Raw genomic sequence first — 27,772 nt, 5'->3', positions numbered from 1 at the left:
AAAGCAAGGAATAGACCAGGCCCTTGGGTGGGAAGGCTCCACAACCTTGGCACGGGTAGCATTCTGGGCGGAATAGGATTTTGCTATATGCTTCGCAGTATCACTGGCCTCTACCCTCTAACACCATATCCCAGTTGTGAAAACCAAAAATGTCCCCTGGAAGGCAAAACAGTAACCAGTTGGGAACCAGAACCACTGCTTTGTGGGATCATAGTAGTAACCTTGTTCCCAATCCAAGGATCAGAAGAACGCAGATGACAGAACGTCCAGCTATTGGAACTGGAGTGTCAAGTTGGAGCTAGACCTACAACAAAGCTCCTTCATAGGGCTGATCCCGTGGCTCAGCTACCTAGCTTGTACAGATGCCATGTAACACTAGATCTGGGGACAAACGGAATTTAAAGGCTAGAACTAGATAGGGTCTTTCAAATTAGGCCAGCTCACAATGTGGACTTTTGACAACATCCAGAGGCCTGAAACCACCTCAGTCCTGAGGCAGAATTTCCCGTGACACTTGATACACAACCTGGATTTGGACCACTCATTGGGATCAGATCCCACCGGAACACTGTGTTTAGGTACTCACAAAAAACAGGCTTCAACAAAGCAGTTCTGAGCAACACTTAAGTGTCTGAACTTCATCAGCCTCCATTCCAGCCCACTAGTGAGGACATAAGCATCACACACATATCCAGGATCTGCGGCTAACCTGTCATTAGAGAGTTTTCCCCAGTACTACTCTCTTCCCCACTGTTCTGGGCCTATTTGCTCTTCTGTACTGTTTCCATTTTCCGTCCCACTCCCTAACAGATGACTTGTTCTCTCTGCCCAGCCCCCCAGTTCTGATATTTGTCTTGATTGTCTGTGATCTGGGTAGTCCTTAGGAGGTAGAATCAAGGCCTTGCTGCTTGGATTGGGAATTTCTAACTTTCTTAAAGGCACTGATGAAGCATCTATTGTATCAAGTTAAGTAACATTACGATGAAATGCGACAGGAAATGCGACAGGTTCCACAAGGAACACAGGAAGAACTGATTTCTTAGACTACACTTCATGCTTCAGGACAGGAAATACAGAAAAAAATTCTGTGGTACGTTAAGTGTGTACTGCAAATTTCATTTCCATGTGAAAATCTGTAGTCAGCTAAAAAGTACATCTGTGAAGAATCTTGATTAAACTTGTTTAATCCTGGTTCAACTAGCTACTAGTTAATAATTTCACAACAACTCAAGAACCTGTAAAAGCACTTCCTCTGAATATTTTATTTAGAAAAAAGAAAAAAACACCACAAAAAGATAAGGCAGAAACAACAACCTCAGTCATTTGCAGTATCTGTCAGCTTTCAATTTGGCTCTCCTATTTAAACAAAGAAAAGTAATAAAATTAATCTATGTAAAACATGCCATATATATTCAACTGCTACTAAATGTAAAAAGCTTTAAAACTGTATGCTCGATTTTGGTTTATTACTACAACACTTACATTAAAATATGCATACTTTTAAATTTGGTTTCTATAAAAAATGGATTCTAATCTTATAAAAGTTATTTCCTAATATTCAACAAATGTTGCCTAAAGGCTTTTCCAATCCACAATAGCAATTTTAGTTATTTCTGAATTTAAGTGTCCTCTAAATTTTCATTTAACAGAGTGACAATATTGTATTATTGCAAGTGATAAAAATTATAAGGACATACAGCTTATTCTGTTTTAGACTCTACTTCCTGATTATATTTTATAACTTCCTCTTGATTTCTTAGAACTAGATACATATTCATTTGCTCAGCTGGAAAAAATTCTTAACATTATTTACTGACTTTAGGTATGAACCCTACCAACTAGTTAATAATTAAACATTCCCTTTATCAAGTAATGTAAAAAACAGGGTGAAAGTAACTTTGCAACATAGGACTTAAATAAGTGGCTGTTGATTATCAAAATCTGGCACTTAATTGATTTATACTTGCACACTCACAGCTAATCATTTCTACCTCTATGTTGTAAATCTAGGACATTACTTATCTACATAGGAAGGGTAATAAATATTAATAATGTGCTAGGATAAACATCCTGCACACTTCCAAATCTTACAATAAAACTGCTTCAATTTCACTTGTTTAGCTTCTATAACTTAGTTTTTCAGTTGATCTATTCTTATTTTAAGGAAACTGAATTACTCTAACAATCTAGAGAATTTTTATATTAGTCACACTGTTTCTAACTCTGGTTCTAATACTTATAAAAAGGCAGTAACAAATTTATGAAGCAGATACAATCAAACTTGAATTTCTTAATGTATATACTTAGAATCGGTTATAATTTTTACATGTTCTTTCTTGACAGTCTTTCCCCAGACTTACGATGTCCTCTCTAGGTAATATTGCCACATTCATAAATTAGAAATAAAGACAAAAATGTGAAAACTACAGTAAATTTAAGAGAACACAGGTTTTCTACATGCCATTTCTATTGGCCACTGAAAATAGTTGGAAATAAGTAAATAAATATCTACCTGTCCAGAAGCATCTCATGCAAAAATCCATCTTTCCGAGCCTTTTTAAGAATTTTACTGTCTTCTTTACTTACTTTAAGTTTGTGGTCTTGGAAGCTTTGAAATTTCTTCCTGTAAAGGTGTGTTCATTGGAAAATACTTCAAATTCTGATTATACATATTTACTATTACATTTATAAACACTGTCAATTTCTTTTTCACTTATTAAAAAAGTCTAATTGTAGGTTTTTAATAAGCTGTAGCTTTTCAATGACAAAGATGACCATCATAACCGTTCAAGAGGAGGACCACTCATTGACTGGGTAGCACCACAAGGCCCCACTGCTATTAGGGCATTGCTGGCTGGAGTCCCCTGTGTCCTGGCCATAGCACAGTCTTTGACTGGCATCACAGCCATTCTATGACTGACTAACCCAAGTGACTTTAGCTTCGAGAGATGGTAGGATGATTAGGAAAACTGAAGCCTTGAGAAAAGTGTTTAGCTCAGCGCTCTGTCCTAGAGGCTACACTATGCTGCCTCTTCTTGTCCCCCAGTTTTAATTTTTTCAGACAGGTCTTGCTTTGTCACCCAAGCTGGAATGCAGTGGTGATCAGAGCTCACTTCAGCCTTGAACTCCTGGGCTTAAACAATCCTCCTGTCTCAGCCTCCCAAGTAGCTGGGCCTCCAGGTATGCACCACCATCCCCACCTAATTAGATTATTTATTTTGAAAGCACATTGAAAAGCACTTCACTGTCAAATTTGTGGGTCTAAAAGAAAAAGAATACGTACACATAATTGATTTCACATTGTTTTACATTTCCTTTGTCTTCTTCTGGAATGTCATCTTTTTTCTTGGTTTCTCTTTCAGCACAGGATCTAATCTAGATATTGGAAAAGAGAATCCAATGGGTTATGTTTATCTACCACCTTCCCCACTTTACGTATTACGTAAGAACATTCAAGGTGACTTCTTATGCAAGAGAAAAAATTAACCGAGCAATTATATTCAGACAAGGACAGGTTCTAGCTATGTGTTTTTACTTCATATACATAATCTTAAGCAAGCCGCTATCATATGCTTCCTCTGCAGCCCTTGTGTCAGAAACACTAAAGATAAAATTATTTAAAAAACATTTTGCAGATCAGATCCTGCTGAGCAATAAAACAAGCATTTAACTAATTTTGTCCTTATGAAATTATCCCTAGCAGACAAGTGTTCATTTTATCAGATTGAAAACTTAAGATAGCTATTTTACTTTGCATAGACTATTAACAAATATATTCAAACTTTTAACATTACACAACTTATTTTTACTTAATTAGAACCCACCTCTTTTACAAACCTCTTATATCCTCCTAAGTTTGGATATTTACTATCTATCCAATTATATGTCATAAGTTAGTTGATATGCATTCAACAATTAGGATCACCCACAGAACAGGCAATTGGCAATGGTAAGGACCCATGTCTCCTAAGGGATCTCTGTGGTCAGAGTCTAATTCCAGGACTGCTTAGAAAGTCATGACAAATAACGTGTTTGTACCAATGACATCTTTGTGACAGTTTTGATTAGAGGGGTCCTAGAAGACCTGATAACATTCCCTGCTACGGCCTGTAACACAATGCTACTTTTAGTAATAGGGATCTGTGTTCTGGTAGATAAGGCAAGATCATAAAGGCGAACGGCTGACGGAGATTAAGAGAGCCTGCAAGTAAGGAAAAGAGTTCTAAATAATCTGTTCAGAGCTTCCAGGTACTTGATTAACCAAAGAGATCGAGCAAACTTTGTATTTCATCTAAAAACTGCTTAAAAAGTGAAAAACACAATAGAGCATCTTTGTATAAGTGCAAAGCACTGCACATATATTTACAGCTGTTGCCTTCAATAACACTTTTGTGAGAATAACCAGATGAAAAATAAGTTAAACATGATACAATAAAATATAAATAAATAAAATTAAATGTAAGTCACACACCCATCTGCATTTTCCCAATGACCTGTTTCCTGAGAAGCAATGTGCTAGGAAATGTTGAGAGTTGCTTCTGGAGTCAGCTGGGCCTGGGTACACATCCTGTCTTTACCCACCTAGCTTTGTGATTTCCAGGAACTCACTGACAAAAACCACGAGGATGTAAGAAGGGTCAGAGGCTGTCTTTCTGTCTGTTATACTGAGCTCATATCCACCTCATAGGAGCATTAGGAGGTTCAAGACAACAAGACATGTGCCAGATGCATGCAATGAAAAAATTAACATTTCACGTCTCTAGCTGTAAGAAAGTATCTAAATTACAGAATAAAATTGACCTTTAGATTTGAAATTATTTGAAATCAAAAATATTTTAAAAAGAAAATCAAACACAGGAAGCACGTACAGGCATTTGATAGATGCTTTTAAATTACACTGGTAATAGAGAAAAATGTAATATAAATGTTTACACTGTAATTATAGGAATGAAGGGCATTTTAGAAAAGGCATTTCCCCCATCTCTTAGAGCCTTCAACCCTGGCCCCCACAATGCCTTACACAGCAAATCTGGGTCAGACTGGATACAACCTCTGTTTCCCAATGGAGCCAAACAAAGCATGGTTCAGGATGCTCACTACTGGGATAAAATGCTAAAACAGAAAAGCCATGTGTCAAGAAGGTGGGAGTTATTCTTTAGATATACCTTGGTATATGTTTATCATTAATGATCAGTGGCTTTTGAGAGTCTAAAATATTAAGCTTAAATGTCTTCATCAAATTCCAGTTAACTACCTGACTTATCTAGTTATATTAACACTTATTTAAAATTTCATCTTAATATGCAGATGTCTAAGTAACTTTTACAATGATGTAAAACAAAGTGTAAGATTAGGAAATTTAGCCTGGAATAAGGAGCTTTTGTTTCCAGCTTGGTGTCACACAAACATTTTTAAAATAAAGTAAAAATAAAAATCAAATAGGAGTGGTGAGAGAGCCAAATAAAAAACTAACTGCCATCCACAACTGCTACAAAGAGAATAAAATACGTAGGAATACAGCTAACAAGGAACGGACCTCTTCAAGGATAACTACAAACCACTGCTCAACAAAATAAGAGAGAACACAAACAGATGGAGAAACAGTCCATGCTTATGGTAAGGAAGAATCAATATCGTGAAAATGGACATACTGCCCAAAGTAATTTACAGATTCAAGGCTATCCCCATCAAGATACCAATGACCTTCTTCACAGAACTGGAAAAGACCACCTTAAACTTCATATGGAACCAAAAGAGAACCCACATAGCCAAGACAATCCTAAGCAAAAAGAACAAAGCTGGAGGCATCACACTATCAGACTTCAAACTATACTACAAGGCTACAGTAATCAAAACAACATGGTACTGGGACCAAAACAGGGATATAGACCAATGGAACAGAACAGAGGCTTTGGAGGCAACACCACACATCTACAACCATCTGATCTTTAACAATCCTGACAAAAAGGATTCCCCGTTTAATAAATGGTGTTGGGAAAACTGATTAGCCATGTGCAGAAACCAGAAACTGGACCACTTCCTGTCACCTTACACTAAAATTAACTCCAGATGGATTAAAGACTTAAACATAAGACCTAAAACATAAAAACCCTAGAAGAAAATCTAGGCAAAACCATTCAGGACACAGGTATAGGCAAGGACTTCATGATCAAAATACCAAAAGCATTGGCAACAAAAGCCAAAATAGACAAATGGGACCTAATCAAACTCCACAGCTTCTGCACGGCAAAAGAAACAGTCATTAGAGTGAATCGGCAACCAACAGAATGTGAAAAAATTTTTGCAGTCTACCCATCTGACAAAGGGCTGATATCCAGAATTTACAAAGAACTAAAACAGATTTACAAGAAAAAAACAAACAAGCCCATTCAAAAGTGGGCAAAGGATATGAATAGACACTTTACAAAAGAAGACATATATGAAGCAAACAAACATGAAAAAATGCTCATTATCACTGGTCATTAGAGAAATGCAAATCAAAACTACACTGAGATACCATCTCATGCCAGTTAGAATGGCGATCATTAAAAAATCTGGAGACAACTGATGCTGGAGAGGATGTGGAAAAATAGAAACACTTTTACACTGTTGGTGGGAGTATAAATTAGTTCAACCACTGTGGAAGACAGTGTGGCGATTCCTCAAGGACCTAGAAATAGAAATTCCATTTGACCCAGTAATCCTATTACTGGGTATATAACCAAAGCATTATAAATCATTCTAATATAAGGACACATGCACACGAATGTTCATTGCGGCACTGTTTACAGCAAAGACTTGGAACCAACCCAAATGCCCATCGATGATAGACTGGACAGGGAAAATTTGGCACATGCACACCATGGAGTACTATGCAGCCATCAAAAGTGATGAGTTCGTGTCTTTTGTAGGGACATGGATGAACCTGGAAACCATCATTCTCAGCAAACTGACACAAGAACGGAAAATCAAACACCATGTGTTCTCACTCATAGGTGGGTGTTGTACAATGAGAACACATGGACACAGAGAGGGGAACATCATACACTAGGGTCTGTCGGGGGAAATAGTGGAGGGACAGCGCGGGGTGGGGAGTTGAGGAGAGAGAGTATGGGGAGAAACGCTGGATATAGCTGATGGGGAGGAAGGCAGCAAATCACATTGCCATGTGTGTACCTATGCAACAATCTAGCATGTTCTTCACATGTACCCCAAAACCTAAAATACAATTAAAAAAAAAAGAAGACAATAAAAATAAAATGACCAAAAAAATAAATAAATATCATATTTTATGTGATCCGTGTTCCTCCTAATGCAAAGAAAAGTCGTACTATTAATAAAAATATAAAAACATTTGAGGGCTAAAGCCCCAAAAGTTCTGCTACGATTTTTTTTATCTTCCAGAGAGTGATTATCATCATGGAAGCTCAAGCATAACATAAACACAAATGCATATACCCTTGACCTGGCAATTCTGCTTCTGGAAATTTCTCTTTAGGCCTACCCCCACTCTACAAATTAATGCATATTCAATGTTATGTATGTACTGTAGCACTGTTTATAAGAGCAAAAGACTGGAAACAGCCTAAATTTCCATCTATAAGAGACTACTTAAATAAATTAAGGTACATTCCTAAAATGGAATATTATGTGGCTATTAATAAGAGACAGAGAAAGAGAGAAAAAGAGAAAACTTCCTACATTCAAAGTAAGAGAAAACTCTCCAAGATACAATTTTAAGGAAAAAAAAAAAAATCAAAGTCTAGAAGACTATAGAGGAGGCTACCTTTGGTGTAAAACAGTTGAAAATTATGAACATATTCATGTTTATAAAAAATTTTAGGAGGCTGTAAAAAAACAAAGGGAAAGAGATAAGAACAGGAGCTGGGACACCGATTGAGTAAGATGCATGGCAGGCATATGTCTTTATATGCTTTTATTTTAAAATATTGAACCATGTGTACATAGTATCTATTTCAAAAATTAGATTTTAGAATACAAGCAAGAAAACTAGAAAATGCAAGACTAAAAAGAGCATGTACTCAGAAAAAGATACTAACACATGGAGATAATGGCAAGGTAGCTCATAGATGCAGTAATTTCTCTATCACATTATACAAACAAGCTACCAATCGCTGGATTTATAATTAAAAATGAGTCTATTTGAAACACATTATAAAAAAATGTAATTAAATCTTTAAAGTGACAGTAATTGATGATTTAATATTTTAGAGATACAGTCAGATCACATGTGTGAAATGCAGTCATCTGTATAAAAATGTCATGATTACCTTTATCATTTCTTCTTCTCCAGCTGTTTTACTTTTTGCTTCTATGTCCCCTGCTTCATTACATCTAATAAAGCAGCTATTTGAGGCCAATAAAGCCATTTTCCCCTAGGTGAAACGAAAAATAGAGCCATGAGAATACTTGCGGAAGAAACGTTTATACTGAATTAATTTTTCCTTCCTGATTTAAAAGTCAAGGAAAAGAACTTAAGAGAAAACCTGAACAAAATATAAGAACATATAGAAAAGGAAACCAAAATCACCTATCATTTTAAAATTCAAAGTTTACCACAATAAACATTTTTAGTGTATCTTTTTAGTAGGACTAAATTCTAATTAGGTGAAGTAGATCGCCTCCTTTCTAAAAAATCTACTGAAACTGTAACTGATTTAGTTCGGTTTGAAAAATTAAAGACAAGAACATAATTACTACTGCATAATACTTTATTAAAATATTAGCATTTTAAGGAAAATTTACGTTCCTCATAATTAGAAAACATGAAAAGATATATAGAATGCCTTTGGTGTCTTTAAATTTAAGAATCAATGTCTGAGGGACTTCTGCGTGTGAAAATAAATATTCGTATATTTTTTAGTTGTTTAATGTTGGATGTATTACACTGCTTTCTATTAAAGCTTTAAAAACTAATTTTCAGGCCGTGCGCGGTGGCTCAAGCCTGTAATCCCAGCACTTTGGGAGGCTGAGGCGGGTGGATCACGAGGTCAAGAGATCGAGACCATCTTGGTCAACATGGTGAAATCCCGTCTCTACTAAAAATACAAAAAATTAGCTGGGCATGGTGGCGCGTGCCTGTAATCCCAGCTACTCAGGACGCTGAGGCAGGAGAATTGCCTGAACCCAGGAGGTGGAGGTTGCGGTGAGCCGAGATCGCGCCATTGCACTACAGCCTGGGTAACAAGAGCGAAACTCCGTCTCAAAAAAACAACCTAATTTTCTGGTGTATCTAAAGCTGGGTTATAAATTTGGTTAACTTAATTCCCTTAACAAATATAATGTTTAATTATAACTTGTATTTGGTTGATTCTTTTGGAAAACTTAAAATACCATAACATTCAGAGAAAATATTTACAAATACAATTACAGAACACATTAACCTTACATCACATCCAGTAAAAAAAGTGCTGATAATGTGAATTTAATTTCTGAGTCAAGGTGGCAAGGGCTGGTCCTCTCTCATCTGGATGGCTCCTGATGAGCCCTGGAGCATGGCTGTATCGCCCAAGGCGACTTAAACCTGTGCTGCAGATTATTCGGCTGAGTCCCTTTTTGCATTAGAGTTTTAAGTGCCTCTTTCACTTAAATTTAAATTTTCGAAACTTAGCGTCCTTCCTAAAATTAAAATGAAATGAACTTTCCTAAAGTGTTGTATTATTAGTACTATCTAACTCATCATCCTGGCTTTAGGATATACTGGCCTTTTCTACTGGCATATTTTTATTAGACGTATCTCATCATAACTAGTAGGATCATCTCAAAGGGGTTGCAACACATTAGTGGGTCATGAAATCAACTCAGTGGTTCCTGAAAGGTACTGGGAAAAAAAAAATACACAAGGAGGAAGGCATAAAAGAGAACAAGAAATATCAAGGTGCATAACACATGGATAAGTAAGAATTGTTAATTGTGTGCTGGGCTGCAATGTAAAAATGCATTTCTCAATGGGTTGGGGTCGAAATAGTTTCAAAGTCACTGACTTAAGATTTTACACTAGGGGATGAGGAAATGAGTCTAAATGAGTACCTCTTTTGGGGGGGATGTTTGTTTAATCTGTCATCTTGGAAGACACTCATGAGTTCCTATTTTCAATTCATTATTGTAGACTACCAAAGCTGCTACTCAAGGCTGAGCTTATCTTCTATTTGGCTATTTCGTGGTGCCCACTGGTCCTTACTGTTTTTGATACAGTTATCTACTTTTTAAAGACTATTTAGCACTCACATATTTTTGTTCAATCTTTACTTCTTACACAAACAGAAAAAGCAAATTATACATTCTGTATTAACAAGGATTTTTATCTTTTTTTGAGATGGAGTTTCGCTTCTTTCCCAGGCTGGACTGCAATGGTGCAATTTCCGCTCACTGCAATCTCCTGGCTCCCGGATTCAAGTCATTCGCCTGCCTCAGCCTCCCAAGTAGCTGGGATTACAGGCATGTGCCACCACACCTGGCTAATTTTGTGTTTTTAGTAGAGACGTGGTTTCTCATATTGGTCAGGCTGGTCTCGAACCCCCGACCTCACGTGATCCACCCACCTTGGCCTCCCAAAGTGTAGGAATACAGGTGTGAACCACTGCACCTGGCCATCAACAAAGATTTGACAAAACATCCATATCCTACAGCTGCCTACTTACTACAATTAAGAATTAATATATTATATTTTTTCTTCTTTTATAGTAAAACTATTTTGTCGTACACTATTTTAAGCTTATGAACTGGAAGTCTTTTAGAGATAATTTACTTCAATGAGCTATTATTATTTATTTTACACACAAATTGTCACAACTTGGTTGTAGCTTGCTCCATTGCTCGCATACAGTCTCTAATGTTTCTGAAAGCATCCACGATTTCTGCTACGAAGAAGATACTTAGGAACTATTCTGGTTTCCTACCCTGAGACCTAAAATTGACTGGTTCTTTAATGGAAATGAGATCCACATCTAGGAAATTAAGGTATACAGAAATAATCATGGGCAAGTGTACTAATGCTATTTTTGTTGCACTATTTTTTGATTTCTCTTTAAGGTTATATGTTCTTACTGATTTTTTCCAATTTAATGCATTGCACTATTGCATCCTACTTTTTCTTGTTAAATATATTACCATTGACAGTCACGGACTTTCTGTTAAACTGACAGGAATTTCTTATAAACAGTAACAGCACTTACATTTTGAAAGACTGGTTCCCATTGTTCTCTTGGTCCAATTGCATCTGAACGCCCAACTACAAGCCCATCTGAATTTATACCAAGATATTTCCCATAGCCAGACTTCAGGGCAATTCTGTAAATTAATAAGATAGATAAAAGTTAAAAACTGACAAAGAAAATTAATTAGAGAACATCAAAACAGGACACGTGTATGTGTGGGAGTGTGTACATATCTAAAGTTTCAGACTGGACATATTTTAAGTATTCAAAAGCTGCATGTGGCTAAGTGGTGACTCACTCCTATAAGCTCAGTGCTTTGTGAGGCCAATGGGAAAACTGCCTGAAACAAGAGGTTCAAGATCAGCCTGGACAACATAGTAAGACCCCATCTCTACCGAAAATTAAAAAAATTAGCTGGGCATGGGTGGTGTGCACATAATACCAGCTACTCGGGAGGCTGACGAAGGAGGATCCCTTGAGCCCAGAGGTTGGAGGTGATGGTGAGCTACTATAACACTACTATACTCCCACGTGGGTGACAGAGTGAGATTATCTCTTAAAAAAAATAAAAATATAAAAGCTACATCTGACTAGTTGCTGCCATATTGGACAGTGCAGTTATATATTTACAGTTTTGTTTTGCTTATTTAATATAAACATTTTACCTTACATATTGCATAGCAAACATTTTCCCAATTCACCATTCTTCAATTACACCTCTTTTAATGGTTAGAAATGTTTAATAATAAATTATTAAAATGTACTTTTTCTGTTTTTAAATAGTTCTATTTACATCTATTCTGTACATAAAACTGCTGATTTATCCTTAGAAAAAATTCCTAAAAAGGAAATAACTGGATCAAAGGGTATAAAGTTATATCATCAAACTGTTTTCCAGAAAATGCTGTTTCAATTTACACTCTTACCTCAAATTAAGAGAGTATGTTTTGTATCATGAATTTGTTTAAACAAGATGACTTTTTTTTTTTTTTTTTGAGACAGAGTTTTACTCTTGTTACCCAGGCTGGAGTGCAATGGCGTGATCTCAGCTCACCGCAACCTCCGCCTCCTGGGTTCAGGCAATTCTCCTGCCTCAGCCTCCTGAGTAGCTGGGAATATAGGCACGCGCCACCATGCCCAGCTAATTTTTTGTATTTTTAGTAGAGACGGGGTTTCACCATGTTGACCGGGATGGTCTCGATCTCTTGACCTCGTGATCCACCGCACCCGGCTAAACAATATGACTTTTTAAAAAACTTAAAAACCTGAAATGGAAAAACCAGTATCCTATTAATTTGCATTTTAGTAATAAACTAGACTAACAATTGTTTTTACTTTTCTTTCCTTTTTAGTTTTTAGATTATCTGGTTATGTCCCACATGCATTTTTCTATTGAGGTCTTACTGTTTGCGAGTTTTCTACTGGGGTCTGATGGGGTGCTATGAATTCTGTACATACTTATGAAGAGTAAGAACTCACTGCCTATTAAGGTTGTTGCAAAAATTCCCCCATTTGTCAGTTCTATTGAATTTTTTCTTCCTCTGCTTTTATTCTTTGTCTTTTACCATATATCAGACTTTCAAAGGAAGTATAGAAATACTCATCTTAACGTGATTTTTTAAAATTATAATTTCTAATTTTTTACCTTACCAAGAATCTCCTGGGATGCCAGAATTCCACTCCTTTATATGTTAATGATAATATAACAGAAATCATTATCATACTGATGTAACCAATTACTAAAATACCATAAACTCACTTTCAGTATCTTCTACCCAAAGAATCATTCTATACTTCTGCACAATGTGAGAATAAAAAAGGTTACCTTATAAAATGACTGTAAAAATAGTGCGTAAAAATATTCTTTTGGTTGTTATGATTCTGTAACATTTTCTGCTGGTTTCAACAACATCCCTGTTTGTCTCTGGACTTCCGAGCAGTGAGTTTAAATATCATAGCAACAGTGAACCAGGTTTTGTACTGTTTGATTTCTTTTTTAATCTATTTGGTCTGTGAAATTATTAATCTTCATTTTTTAACTTACATACTTTTTTCCCAGCCTACCATTACATATTGATAGGAAATCCATGAAAAGTGATCACAAAATCTACTTTTCAAAAAACTTATTTTGTTTTTTATATCAAAATTACTCTGTGGGCTTAAGTAAGATATAACATTTTTAATAAATAAAATTAAATTTTAAAAATAACGGGTTACTAATTATAGTACAACATAAGCTCACCTGGAATCAGACAACTTGACAGCCGTAAACTGCTCTGGAGGACTAGGGCCCTCATCGACTATTGGAGAAAAAAACGTTTGAGAATAAATTTGACATTTGCTATAAATATAGATATAAAGACATTATTTTGTTTTTAAAAAACGTAGTTTTCTTCTGCAATTAAATATAATAATATTCAGATATTCTGATGGCACTGTAATACTGTATCCTTGGAATTAAGATCTATTTAACTTATTTCGACTATAGTGCTAACTTTTTTTTTTTTTTTTAAAGATGGGGTTTCATCATATTGGCCAGGCTGGTCTTGAACTCCTGACCTCAGGTAATCCACCCATCTCGGCCTCCCAAAGTGCTAGGATTACAGGCGTGAGCCACTGCGCCCGGCCAGTGCTAACTTTTACATACTGAATATATAAGCAGACAGGCTGACCTAATGTGTATTTAGTAATTTCCAAGGTATCTTCTCTATGTTTTAAAATACAGTCATAAATAAGCACTTACTTAAAAAGCTAAATGTTTTCATTTATTCAAGGGGTAGCCATGATGACCAATTGATACCACTTTTTATCTTCTAATTACTTCGTATCTCATTAGTGCTTTCTCTAATGGGCTAAAAAAATGAGACAACTTCAAATTGTTAAATACACACAGGTTAGTTGTGGCAACAGGTCTGAATAAAAAAGAAATTCAAACATTTTGACTCAAGCAGATTTTCTTTTTCCTTCCACTTACTATTTTAATTTTTCATGTTGTTTTGACTTCCAAAGAGACTCCTCTGGAACTATACAGAATGTTTTCAAAGGCTTGTATTATTAGCAAGAGGGACTTGCCAGTGGCTGTAAATATCAAGGAAGGACAAAAAAATGGATGAGTCAAATGCAATGGCTCCATTCCTTCAGAAAATGTTTGAGACTAGTTAAGAGTTTGGCCTAAGTGAATGTCACAAAATCTACACTTGTGGCAGCCTCTACCCTTCCAGACACAAACCTTCTTTGTGTGGAGCTCCCAGTGTAAAAAGACCATTGTCGAGTGCATGTATATAGGTTCCCTTATCCATTTCAATGGCTATGGTTCCTGAAATTTCACCAAAGTTTGTTACTGTCCACCAGATTCCTAAAAAATAAAAATCAATATTTAAACTTTACATTTTAGTTTTGAAAGAGTTTTTTTTTTTTTTTTTTTTGAGACGGAGTTTTGCTCTTGTTACCCAGGCTGGAGTGCAATGGCGTGATCTCGGCTCACCGCAACCTCCACCTCCTGGGTTCAGGCAATTCTCCTGACTCAGCCTCCTAAGTAGCTGGGATTACAGGCACGCGCCACCACGCCCAGCTAGTTTTTTGTATTTTTAGTAGAGACGGGGTTTCACATTGTTGACCAGGATGGTCTTAATCTCTTGACCTTGTGATCCACCCGCCTCGGCCTCCCAAAGTGCTGGGATTACAGTCTTGAGCCACCGCGCCCGGCCTAAGAGTTCTTTTTTTAATAACTTAGTCTTAAAAACTTTTTATTTTGCAGATATAAGAAATAATACGAAAATCTCACATATCCTTTACTTTTTCTCAATGATGACATCTTGCATAACTATCATATACTGTTAGAATTAGGAAATTGACATTGATAAAATCCATGAACCTTACTCAGATTTCACCAGTTTTACATGCACTTGCTTGCATGTATGTGCAGATTCATGTGACTACCAGCAGAGTCAGGATTCAGTTCTTTTTAAAATACAAAATAGCAACACACAGCCAGGCATGTGGTGCATGCTCTAACCCCAGTTACTCTACTCGGGTAGCTGGGGTAATAGGGTCACTTGAGTTCAGGAGGTCGTTATAGTGGGCTATGATCATGCCACTGCACTCTAGCCTGAGTGACAGAGCAAGGTCCTGTCTCAAAAACAAAAACAAAAACAAAAACAAAAACAAAAACAAAAACAAAACAAACAAAAAAACAAAAAACAAAACCAAACAAAAAGGCAATATGTGAAGGTACAAAGTGATACATGAAGAATGGTCTCTCTCATTATGGACCCCAGCCATCTATTCATGCCTACTTCCAGAGGCAATGCCTATTATAATCTGTTTCTTAGAAATTCCCTACAGGAAGACTTTCCAGGATAGTAATCTTAACTATGATTTTAGATTGAAAGCAAAATGAGCAGAATCTATGTCTACGTAAACTTCATTTTTAATTCACCAATAAAAATGTTAGACTCTAGGCAACAATTATTTAAGCAGTTGTTATAAAAGTTTATATCTTAATGTTAAAAAAAGATCCTCAAATCTCCTCCTAAATTGTACTTAGGTAAAAATGAGTCAGTTGTTAACTGGATATTACAGAATTCTTAACTTTGCAAGGTCTGATAATGGCATGGTAGAACAAAACAGATGATGAGAGAATGTTGACGTAAATGTACATGTTAACAACTTTACATTTATATACTTACAGGTAAAATGAGATAATACCTATGATTTAACTTAAAACTTTCTAGGAAAAAAAGGTGTGTGTGTGGATATATATAAATGAAATGAGACTGGCAAAATATTGATAATTAATGCTGGGGGCATGGGTACATGGGAGACTCATTATATTCTTCTATGTATGTATTAGTTTGGATATTTACATAACAAAAAGGTTTTAAAAACTGAGTTAATTCCACGGCACAAAATTTTCCATTCAACTAAACAGTTTGTGCTTTTCATAATAAATTTTAAAATACATAAAGTTTTAGCTAAAATGAAGTTGGACCCTTACCTAACACCAAATACAAAAAGTAACTTGAAATAAACCAAAGACCTAAAGGTAAGAGCTAAAGTTAGAAAACTCTTAGAAGAAAACAGCTTCATGACAATGAATTTGGCAATGATTTCTTGTATAGAATACCAAAGGCACAGGCAACAGAAGAAAACATAAACAAACTGGACTTCATCAGAATTAAAAACTTTTGTGCATCAAGAACCACTGTCAACAGAGTAAAAGGCAATCCGGAGAATGGAGAAAATATTTGTAAACTACATCCACTATAAGGAATTAATATCCAGAATATATAGAAAACTTCAAAAAGACAAATACCACAATTCAAAACTGGGCAAAGGAAGTACACAGATACTGCTCCAAAGATGATACACTATTGGCCAATAAGCACTTGAAAAGATGCTCAAAATCACTATAGACACTAGGGAAATGTAAATCAAAATCATAATACAATACCACTTCACACCCATTAGAAAAGCTGCAAGAAAAATGTTGGGCAGGATGTGGAGAAACTGAAACCCTATGCAATACTGGTGGGAAGGCAAAATGGTGCATGTGTTTAAATGCCACTGAGGTGTACACTTAAAAATAGGAAAACTGGCAAATTTTATATTCTGTATATTTTACCACCCCCCACAAAACCAATGGAAAGAAAATTAATCAAAATTAAAATTTCAGCTAAAGACTATTAGCAATAAAACTAATGAGCAAGTTAGATGATTATTTGAGTTGTCTTATAGCTACAATTGCTTTAAGTAAAAAAAAAAAAATGCTTTATTCAGAATCATTATGAGCAGTTACGATTAGCAAGTCTTTCTTACAAATGCAATACTTAATGGTTTTAAATTATTTGTATTTTGTATGTTCCATGCCAGGTTGACCAAGTACTTTTAATATTAAATTAAAACATTTAAATATAATATCTCATTAATGTTTTGCAAATGAAGAAGAAATTTCTGGCAGACAAGCATCTCAAAATTTTCACACTCTGTCAAAGGAGGGAAATGATGTAACAACATTACTTATAAAATTGTGAACTGAAAAAGAAATTACTTTAAGCAGAGGCCAGTATTTCTTCTCAATGAGATTTCAAAGAATAAGAAAGCTAAACATGGTATAATCACGAATTACACGTGAGCTATTCTGCCTATCATCTGCAAGTGGCTTACATTCAACCCTTGGAAGTATACTTGCATGTTTAATTACTAAAGTAACTAACATTTACCAGTGCCACTGTGGGGGGTTTTAGCTGTGAAAAAGCAGTGGATACTAAAAACAGTGGGGACGGAAGTTGTCTGTCTCTAAAGTCAGGTTATTGCTCAAGTTGTCTATATGTTGCAGATGCCTAAGCGGAATCTGAGAATGCAGTCTAAAACATTACTTGCTATTTAGACACATGCTTAAAGTTATTTCCTTTTAAACCTTAGGCAGATGGTCAAATATTCCTGCTGTGTTGTCTCAAAATGCGTTAACAAAGCTTTTCACATATTATACATTTTTACTTAATCACTTAGAACATAAACTCTGTGGGGGTAGGAACCAGATTTATGTTTCTGTATGTCTGGCATGCCTGTAATCCCAGCACATTGAGTGAGAGGCTGAGGCAGGAGGACCACTTAAGCCAGGCAGTTCAAGACCAGCCTAGGCAACAAAGAGAGACACCCATCTCTATAAAAAATAAAGAAATTAGCTGGGTATGGTGGTACAAGCCTGTGGTCCCAGCTACTTTGGAGTCTGAGGTGAGAGGACTGCTTGAGCCTGGGAGGTCAAGGCTACACTGAGCCATGATCACACCACTGCACTCCAGCCCAAGCAACAAAGCGAGACCCTCTCCCTTCCCTCTTCCCCCTCAAAAAAGCCAAATGGCTGGATGTACCAGTGTCACAGCTGGTAAGGTAGTACCATGGCATCCTACTTCTAGCATGAAGCCTCTGTGACAGCTCACCTCACCTTCTGATTGACCTAGTGCTTCTGAGCTAAGGGCCCCCTTTAATCTTCTGTTTGTTATGTGCTTGGCACAAAGGGATGATGTATCTTAGATTTGGAACTGGAATTTTCCTCCCCAGTCTTATTGTAGTCTAAGTACCCTTCACAGACCTTCTATTAACCCAGAGCTTACTTAGCTTTAGTTCCTGAGTAAATAAAATATGTGTTTTGCAAACTTCGATATTTTAAGTTCAATTGCTTCTGAATCTAGCAGAGCTCAGGGAAACTCTTTCCTTACAGAGATGCTCTTTTTTTAATTAATGTCACATTTGGTATTTTCCACGTGAAAGAGAATTTCCTTCATCTTACTTACCAATCCCTTCAGATCCTTGTGAGGAACCAACAGAACAGCTTTAAAAAATTAAAAGGTTTTTTTTTTTCTTGATATGGAGTCTCACTCTGTCGCCCAGGCTGGAGTGCAATGGTGCAATCTTGGCTCATTGCAACCGCCACCTCCCGAGTTCAACTCATTCTCCTGCCTCAGCCTCCCAAGAGGTTGAAATTATGGGTGCCTTCCACTGCATCTGGCTAATTTATGCATTTTAGTAGAGAGATGGGGTTTTGGCATGTTGGTTAGGCTGTTCTCGAACTCCTGACCTCAGGTGATCCGCCCTCCTCGGCCTTCCAAAGTACTGGGAATACAGGCGTGCTGCACCCGGCCCAAAAGATTTCTTTTCTTTCCTTTTAAAAATAGGCACATGCGGCTGGGCGCGGTGGCTCAAGCCTGTAATCCCAGCACTTTGGGAGGCCGAGGCGGGTGGATCACGAGGTCAACAGATCAAGACCATCCTAGTCAACATGGTGAAACCCCGTCTCTACTAAAAATTCTAAAAATCAGCTGGGCATGGTGGCACGTGCCTGTAGTCCCAGCTACTCAGGGGGCTGAGGTAGGAGAATTGCTTGAACCCAGGAGGCAGAGGTTGCAGTGAGCCGAGATTGTGCCATTGCACTCCAGCCTGGGTAACAAGAGTGAAACTCCGTCTCAAAAAAAAAAAAAAAAAGGCACATGCTTACTTATATGGCAAGTTTGGAAAATCCACAATGCAAAAGAAGGTGGAAGGACAAAGAGAAAAAGACACAGAAGGATTTCCTCTTCCACCCAAGATGAAATGGGGAGGTCCTAGACTTGCCCTTCCACCATGACCAATGAGAAAACTGGATAGAATATCTGAAAAAACTGTTTTCAGGGATTGGAACACAGGCAGAACAGGACTGAGATCTTTGAGACCAGGAAAACACAGGAGGCAAATCTCAGCTGCACTTCGGTTTTCTGCCCAATGGGAGTTTCTTGACCACTTGGAGAGAGGTAGAGACCTCCAAGAACCAGGCAATTTCACTGAGCTGAGAGTCTTGCAGTGCTAAAATGTTAGAGGAGTTTACAGAGGGAACTACATAGAGGTAAGGACTCAAAAGAGTATGCAGAAGTTCTCTGCAGATCTGTGGCCTGGGAGAGTGCACCCAGCAGGCAGACTCCACACAGCCTCTGCAGAGTGGCTGGTGCTGCAGAGGGCTGACTGGAGACGCCCAGAGATCACACAATTTTGGGACACAGCAGAGTGGAGAAAACTCACCAAGTATACCTAGCACCTGTGGTTAAGGCCCATGAGGATGAACCTTTCCTATAGTAAGAGTCACAGTCTAAGTCTACATGGAAAACCCTAATACATAAGCACAAACAAAGGCCACGCTTGACAGGAGCATACGGATGGTCAAATAATTTAACTAGACATTTACCAGAAATAAAGATAAAAACTGCTCAAGTAGACAGCTGTAGAATTACAGCTGCAGATTTTAACATAACTCTCAAAACGTTGTAGGATTAGTTAAAAATCAGTAAGGACACAGAAGATCTGCATAGTCAGGAGCTCCACCAGCTGATCTAACTGACATCCAAAGACCGAACGGGCTGGGCGAGGTGGCTCATGACTGTAATCCTAGCACTTTGGGAGGCCGAGGTGGATGGGTCACCTGAGGTCAGGGGCTTGAGATCAGGCTGGTCAACATGATGAATCCCTGTCTCTACTAAAAATGGGAAAAAAAAAAAAAAATTAGCTGGTCGTGGTGATGGGTGCTTGTAATCCCTGCTACTTGCGAGGCTGAGGCAGGAGAATCATTTGAACCTGGGAGGCGGAAGTTCCAATGTGCTGAGATTGTGCCACTGCACTCCAGCCTGGTGGGCAACAGAGCGAGAATCCATCTCCAGAAAAAAAAGAATACTGAATCAACATCTGCAGAAGACACATTCTCTTCAAGTGTGTACATGGAAATTCACCAAGAAAGTATGTTCTCTAACCATACTATAAATGAATTAGAAATCAGCAACAATAACATATCTACAATACATGTCCCTATGCAGTAGAAATTAAACAGTACACTTTTAAATAACTCATAAGTCCAAGAAAAGAAAAAACATAAGAGAAACTAGATAATATTTTGAATGGAATGAAAATGAAAACACAATGTGTTAACTACAGCTAAAACTAATGTGCAACAAAAAGTTCTAACTCCCTTCTTAAGAAGCTATAAAACAAGAGCAAAGTAAACTGAAAATAAGTTAAAGGAAGGAAAAAATAAAGACTGAAAATAAATGAAATAAAAAATTAAAAAAAACACAGAAAATAAAAAATACTGAAACAGGCTTGCCCAACATGAGGGCTGCATTTGGCCCAGGACAGTTCTGAATGCAAACCAACACAAATCCATACATTTTCTTAAAACATGAGTTTTTTTTTTTTTTTTTTTTTAGCTCATCAGCTTATCATTAGTGTATTTTACGTGTGGCCCACGACAATTCTTCTTCCACTGTGGCCCAGGGAAGCCAAAAGATTGAATATCTCTGTACTAAAGGATCATTAATAACCTAAAATAAATGTTCTTTTAAAGATAAACAAGCTGGTAAACCTCCAGCTAGACTGACTGATCCAGGAAAAAACAGCAAAAACACAAATTACCAATACAAAGAGACTGCAACACAGATTTTACATACTTTAAAAGGATATGAAAGGAATATTCTGAACAATTTTATGCCAGTAAATTCAACAACTCAGATGAAATAAAATTTTCTTAAAAGACACAAATTACCAAAACTGACACAACAGAAAAATCTGAAAATATCTATTAAAAAAAATTTAATTTTTCCAGCTGAACACGGTGGCTCATGCCTGTAATCCCAGCACTTTGGGAGGCCAAGGCAAGCTGATCACGAGGTCACGAGATCGAAACCAGCCTGGTCAATGTGGTGAAACCCTGTCTCTAGTAAAAATACAAAAAATTAGCCAGGAGGCTGAGGTTGCAGTGAGCCAAGATTGTGTCACTGCACTCCAGCCTGAGCAACAGAGTGAAACTCCGTATCCAAAAACAAAACAAAACAAAACAAAACAAAACTTGAAGATAACTTACAGACATTAAAGTAAAAAGAAAAATGAATAAATAAAATAATTAATTTTACCACAAAAAACTAAAACCAAACCAAAGAAACCCTCTAGGTCCAGATGACTTCACTGGTGAATTCTATCACAAATGTAAAGAAGAAATCATACCCATCTTCCACAACAGCTATTTCCAAAAACGGAGAAGGAGCGAGTACTTCCCATCTCATTTTATGACACCCAGTATCATCTTGACACCAAAATCAAATAAAGATATTACAAGAAAAGGAAACAAAAAATCTAGTATCTCGCATCAACACCATTATAGGTATCTTAAAAAACAACAAGAAAAACACCTAGAAATCAAGTCTAGCATTATCCCAAAGTACAAAGCACCACAACAAAAGTGGGGTTTATCTTAGGGATGTAAAGTTAGTTTAAAGTTGAAAATGAAACCAATGTAATTCACTGGCAGAATAATGAAAGCTGTATAATCATCTCAACAGATACAGAAAGGCATCTGATAGCATTAAACACTATTATGATAGAAACTCCCAAGAAACAAAATTTAAAAGGAATATCCTCATTTTGATAAAGGGTATCTCTGCAGATCCTATATATGGTGGACTACTGAAAGCTTTCGGCCTAACCTTTTAAAAAAGGCAATTATGCCCATTCTCATGACTTCTTTTTAACACTATGGAGGTCCTGGACAGTATAATAAAGCAATAAAAAGACAAGACAAAAGGATTAGAAAGAACACAATTCTCTGAGAAAATGCAACAGGCTTCACTGTAGAAATTAATAAGTTTATAGTTAATAAGTACAAACTTAGAGGACTTATACTACCTGATCTTAAGACTTCATGAAATTATAGCAATCAAAAGAAATACATCAATGGAAAAACATACAAATATATCAATAGAACAGAGTCCAAATATAGACCAATACATAGATTAACTGATTTTTTTATGAAGATACCAAAGTGGATTAATGGAAAAAGGAAACAACAGTGGTGCTGGAACAACTGGCTATCAGTATGTTAAAAAAAAAAAAAAGTGAACCTTGAAACCTAACCCACACCATACCAAAATAATTTGAGATGAATGACAGATTTAATGTAAAAACTAAAACTATGATGCCTCTAAAAGAAAATGTAGAATATTTTTCTGACTTTGGGGTAAGCAAAGATCTCTTAGATCAGAAAGATAAAGCAGTAACACGCTTGTAATCCCAGCACCTTGGGAGGCTGAGGTGGCCAGATCACGAGGTCAGGGGATTGAGACCATCCTGGCCAACATGGTGAAACCTCATCTCTATTCAAAATACAAAAATTAGCTGGGTGTGGTGGTTGTGCGCCTGTACTCCCAGCTACTCAGGAGGCTGAGGCAGGAGAACTGCTTGAACCCAGAAGGCATAAGTTACAGTGGGCCAGACCGCACTACTGCACTCCAGCCTGGCGACAGAGCGAGACTCCGTCTCAAAAAAATAAGCAAACAAACAGAGCTTTATAAAAATAAACACTTCTCACTTTGGGAGGCCGAGGCGGGTGGATCACGAGGTCAAGAGATCGAGACCATCCTGGTCAACATGGTGAAACCCTGTCTCTACTAAAAATACAAAAAAAATTAGCTGGGCATGGTGGTGCATGCCTGTAATCCCAGCTACTCAGGAGGCTGAGGCAGGAGAATTGCCTGAACCCAGGAGGCGGAGGTTTCAGTGAGCCGAGATTGCGCCATTGCACTCCAGCCTGGGTAACAAGAGTAAAACTCTGTCTCAAAAAAAATAAAAAATAAAAAATAAACACTTCTGCACATCCAAAAACCACCATTAAGAAACTGAAAAGGTAAAACTCAGACTGGTAGAAAAGACTGATAACACCAGCAACTCTTGGCAAGGATGTAACTGGAGCAGTAACCCATTTTTGGTGGGAGAGTAAAATGATAAAACCAGTTTACAAAATTCCTTGCAGTTTCTTACAGAGTTAAACATTCACCTGTCCTTTGACACAGCAATTCCACATCTATGTATCTACCTTATTTACCCTAATTTTAGAATTGTTGATTTGCCATTTGAAAAACAATGAATCTTCCAGAACATTAGCTTTATGACATTCCATACTTTATATATTTTTAAAGTTGTCATAATTTATGAAAATTCAAAATGCAACTTGCCAAGTTTTAAAAGAGAAAAAAAAGTGCTGTAAATTAAGGAAAGTACTAAACGGAGAATAAGCTAGTTAAGTGTGTTTGGATTTATTTATTATACAGTTTATTTCTAGTATCAATTAGAGGCTACCCTGATGTTGTATTTAAAATTTTCATTCATTTCAGAGTTCATGAAGTAATAATGATTTTTCCTGTGAAGATACTTCCTTTAAGAGACAACTGACTTCTACTATTAAAATACATACATGTTCAAAGAAAATAATTTTTAAAATATACTTAGTTGAATAACATTTACATTAGGCCTTTAAAATTATGTATCAGAATCTCTGGCTATTAAGCAGTGTAATGGTACCTACTAAGTCAAAGAATTATAATCCTTCTCTCCTGTGCTTTGTTCTGATAATGAAATAAAGACATCAGTAGCATCTACCTTGCTTAAGAATAAATTGAATTTACAACTGTAGGTAGCATTTAAGCACTTTAGGACAAATATAAATACGTCATAAATTTCTAAGAAAATATTTTCAATGAGATCCCCCAAAACATTAACTTTTTCCAGAATAGAGTGCTGAAAACTCACTCACCAACAATATCAAGCTGGGTTTCTTCATCTTCTTCTCTTTTTCTCTTCTCTTTGCTCTTTTTCTTCTTACTACGGACATAAATTACATAGATGAGTTTACTATATTGATTTGTATGACAAATAAATATCACAAGATTGAAGCTTAAAGTCTTTTAAACTGTTTCATTTATAAATGATTGATTTAGGATGACTTACATTGCTATGCCCTCTTAAATACACACTGAAAAGTTGCTTCAGACTCTATACATACCATGAGAGTTCAAAGCAGACTGTGGAGCCATACTGCCAGACTTTAAATCCTGTTTTTGTCACTTCTTAGCTCTGTGATTTTTGGAAAAGGTACTGAATCTCTCCGTGAGTCAGTTTCCCCATTTATAAAATTAGGATCGCAACTTAACCTAACTCTTAAGGTTACTGTGAGGAGTAAGAGCTAACATGTGCCTTCGCGCATTGCTGGTAGAAATATAAAATGGTGCAGCATCTACAGAAAACGGTTCGGGGTTCCTCAAAAAGTTAAAGAGTTACCATATGACCCAGGAATTCTACTCCTAAGTATCCATACCCAGGGGAAATGAAAACATATGCCCTCAAATACTTACATAATAATATTCATACTAGCATTATTCATAATAGCCAAAAAGTCAAAACGACTCAAATGTTCATCAACTGATGAATGGATAAACAAAACGTGTCACATCTGTACAATGGAATATACACAGCCATAAAAAGGAACAAGTGCTACAACATGGATGAACCTCAAGAATGTTTTAAGTCAAAGAAACCAGATACAAGAAGCCACATATTCTATGTCTTTCTTATGAAATATCCAGAATAGGCAATTTCATATAGACAGCAGATTAGTGGTTGCCAAGGACTAGGAGAAGGGGAGGATGAGATGTGACTGCTTTAATAGGTAGGAGGAGGTTTCCTTCTGGGATGATGAAAATGCTGAGCAATTGTACAATGAAACCTCTTGAATATATACTAAAAAGCACTGACTGTACAAAAGGGTACATTTTATAATTATGAGTTACATCTCAAGAAAAAAGAAAAAACCAAGGGCGATTTGAAAAAAGTCAAGGTGCAAAGTGCCTATAACAATTTCTTGGCACATTGAAAGTGCTATTAAGCATTAACTATGATTACTACGATATGATGATTACGAAAAATGCACCCTTGTCTGCATTTTCATCAGTTTTCAGAAAACTCTCCTCTCTTCCCACGAAATTCATAGAGTAAAAATCTCATATTTATTCTGGATAAATCTGCCATTTATTCTAGCATCTTCATAAGGCCAGACTCCTAGGCAGAGTTCTCAAGGGCAGTGGCTTCCGCTCACTCCTTGATACTTTTTTTCCATGATGCCTAGAAGTATCAAAACCTCTGTTTATCACAGAGACCAGGACGAAATGCTCAACATTTGTATGTAGTCAACGTCTGGCAAATTTGCCAATTAAAAAAGAAGCAGGGATATGACTGCACAGGTATTTCTCCCTAAAAAGCTAATAAATTACCACAACGACCTCCTCCTCGAATTTGGCTCAATTTATTTACTGCACATATGTTCTCTCATGTAATCCTCACTGTCTTCTAAAAGTACAAACAATCTTCTAAAAGCATAAATGTGTGAACAGAGGCTCAAAGATATCTGATAACTTAATAAATGAGTAAATGGAAGTTCAGATATATTAACCAATGTGCCATAAATTACAAAATTAGTAAACGATAGAGTGCAGGTTCGAGCCCATATCCCTATCAAAGCCCATATACACCTCAACCACTGTGTGATTCATCCTGGTTTCACTCGACGTATTACGTTAGAAAATATTAATCAAGAATTCTTCTAGGGAGAAAACAGACGACGGTGAAAAGTATAATCCCTAATACAGGAAGTTATTACCATGAACTACGAGATCGACTAATGCAGACCCACCAGGCAGAGGCCTGTAGATGCCTCGGGGGACCCACCCTCGAGGCTGTGGGTCACCCGCCCGTCTACCCTGTTTCCAGGGTCGTCCAGGCGGGAGGCTGCCTCTCTCTGCACAGACGCTGGGAACCGCGGCGCAGCCTCCGTCCAGCCCCGGAGGGCCCAGAGCCGGCCCTCCACGCCACGGCTTCCACCGGACTCGCAGGGGTGCAGTGCGTTCGAGAAGAACTGAGGAGGCTCCGGCCCGAGCTGCAGGGCTCACCTCTTCGCCTTGGTTCCCTTGAGCACGAGCTTGGTCGACTTCACGTAAGAGTACTCGGCCATGACTCCGGGAGACTTCGGCACTGAGAGGCTGAAGCGGGCTCAGGACGAGTATCTGACACGGAGCAGGCGGCCGGGGAGGAGCAGAGGTGGTGGCGAAGTAAACGCTCCCTGACTAAGTATGAAAGAGTACGTGCAGAGGCGTCGCCCCAGAATCCGCCATGGTCCTCACCCACACGCAGGACGGCCGGGGATTCCGCTTCCGGGTGTTTGCCGGGGGCGGGGGCGGGGGCGGGGTATGGGGGGGCGGGGGAGCTACGGCGGCCGCAGAGGGCCGAAAGTCCGCGCGCGGGGGATCCCTGAGGATTCGCGCCTCCTGGAGGGGAGGAGAGCCCGCCTGAGGCGCCAGTGCCCGAGTGACTGACTGGGCTGCCGCGCGCGCTCTGCAGCCGCCTCACGCTAGGGCTGCGGGCTGGCGACGGTTCTTACTCCCTGAAATAGAATTAAGCGCCCCGTCCGCCGCGAGTGCTGTGGGAAGTTGGGCGGAGGTGAAGAGTTGCAGACCGGGGTCGGGAGGCGGTGTCTGAGGAGGGTCTCGAACGCACCCGAGTTTCTGCCCGACGGAGGTGGCAGAAGCAGTAAGGTAGAGGCGCGGGGCGGCCGCGAGCGGCCGGGCCTGTGAAGCATGTGACAGGAACCAGGATGGAGAAGGCCGGTCGGTGTCCTGTGGCCGCTGAAGAATTTCAAGGGAATCAGTGAGCAGGTGAGAGGACCAGTTGCGGGAGAACGGGACGAAGCGAGTGGCAGTCCGCGGGGATTCCTCCGCAGCGGTGGGTGTTATTTGCGTATGTGACACCAACCCCGCCCACCTCCCTTCCTAAAGCAAAGTAAAACCATTTATTTTGACAAGTAATACTGTATTTTCCCAGCTTTATGGTGGCAGAGATTAGGCTTAATCTCTAATCATCAGAGAAATGCAAATCAAAACCAAAACAGGATACGGTCTCACACTAGTGAGAATAGCTACTATTAAAAAGTAAAAAAAAAACCCAGATGTTGGGAGGCTCTGGAAAAAAGGCAACATTGACACATAATTTGTGTGAATGTAAATTAGTTCAGCTACTGTTGAAAGCAGTTTGGAAATTTCTCAAAGAATCTAAAATACAACTACAGTTCAAGCCAACAATTTCATTGCTAGTATATAACCAAAATAAAAATTATTCTACCAAAAAGACACCTGTACTTAAATGTTCATCACATTTCTATTTACAATAGCAAAGACATGGAATCACCCTAGCTGCCCATA

The 27,772-nt window shown here is 37.9% G+C and overlaps 1 protein-coding gene across 2 annotated transcripts; it reads right to left on the bottom strand.

Annotated features, from left to right (window-relative positions):
- Positions 1 to 1,238: 1,238 nt before the first annotated feature.
- Positions 1,239 to 26,733, bottom strand: FRG1 (FSHD region gene 1). Of its 2 annotated transcripts, none has more exons than XM_003933816.4 (9): positions 26,468 to 26,733; positions 24,280 to 24,347; positions 14,407 to 14,532; positions 13,420 to 13,477; positions 11,196 to 11,310; positions 8,292 to 8,396; positions 3,284 to 3,375; positions 2,513 to 2,623; positions 1,239 to 1,356 (listed from the first exon to the last, which is right to left on the bottom strand). In XM_003933816.4, the coding sequence occupies exons 1-9, from the start codon at positions 26,527 to 26,529 to the stop codon at positions 1,320 to 1,322; spliced, it is 774 nt and encodes a 257-aa protein (XP_003933865.1). In that variant the 5' UTR covers positions 26,530 to 26,733; the 3' UTR covers positions 1,239 to 1,319. The 2 variants fall into 2 exon arrangements, with proteins under 2 accessions (XP_003933865.1, XP_074252846.1); XM_074396745.1 differs by lacking the exon at positions 26,468 to 26,733 and adding an exon at positions 26,212 to 26,407.
- Positions 26,734 to 27,772: the final 1,039 nt, after the last annotated feature.

The sequence above is a fragment of the Saimiri boliviensis genome, chromosome 3, assembly GCF_048565385.1.
Source record: "Saimiri boliviensis isolate mSaiBol1 chromosome 3, mSaiBol1.pri, whole genome shotgun sequence".
Classification (NCBI taxonomy): Eukaryota; Metazoa; Chordata; class Mammalia; order Primates; family Cebidae; genus Saimiri; species Saimiri boliviensis.
The sequence above is the reverse complement of the archived record's forward strand: the minus strand, read 5'-3'. Positions and strand labels throughout refer to the sequence as shown.

Bases quoted from the DNA above. Each gene is read 5' to 3' on its own strand.
- FRG1 (XM_003933816.4), bottom strand. From the start codon at position 26,529: ATGGCCGAGTACTCTTACGTGAAGTCGACCAAGCTCGTGCTCAAGGGA. The intron at 24,348-26,467 runs GTGAGCCCTGCA...TTATGTCCGTAG, and splicing joins AAGGGAACCAAGGCGAAGAG to TAAGAAGAAAAAGAGCAAAG. The intron at 13,478-14,406 runs GTTTGTGTCTGG...TTTCTCCAATAG, and splicing joins GGGAGCTCCACACAAAGAAG to TCGATGAGGGCCCTAGTCCT.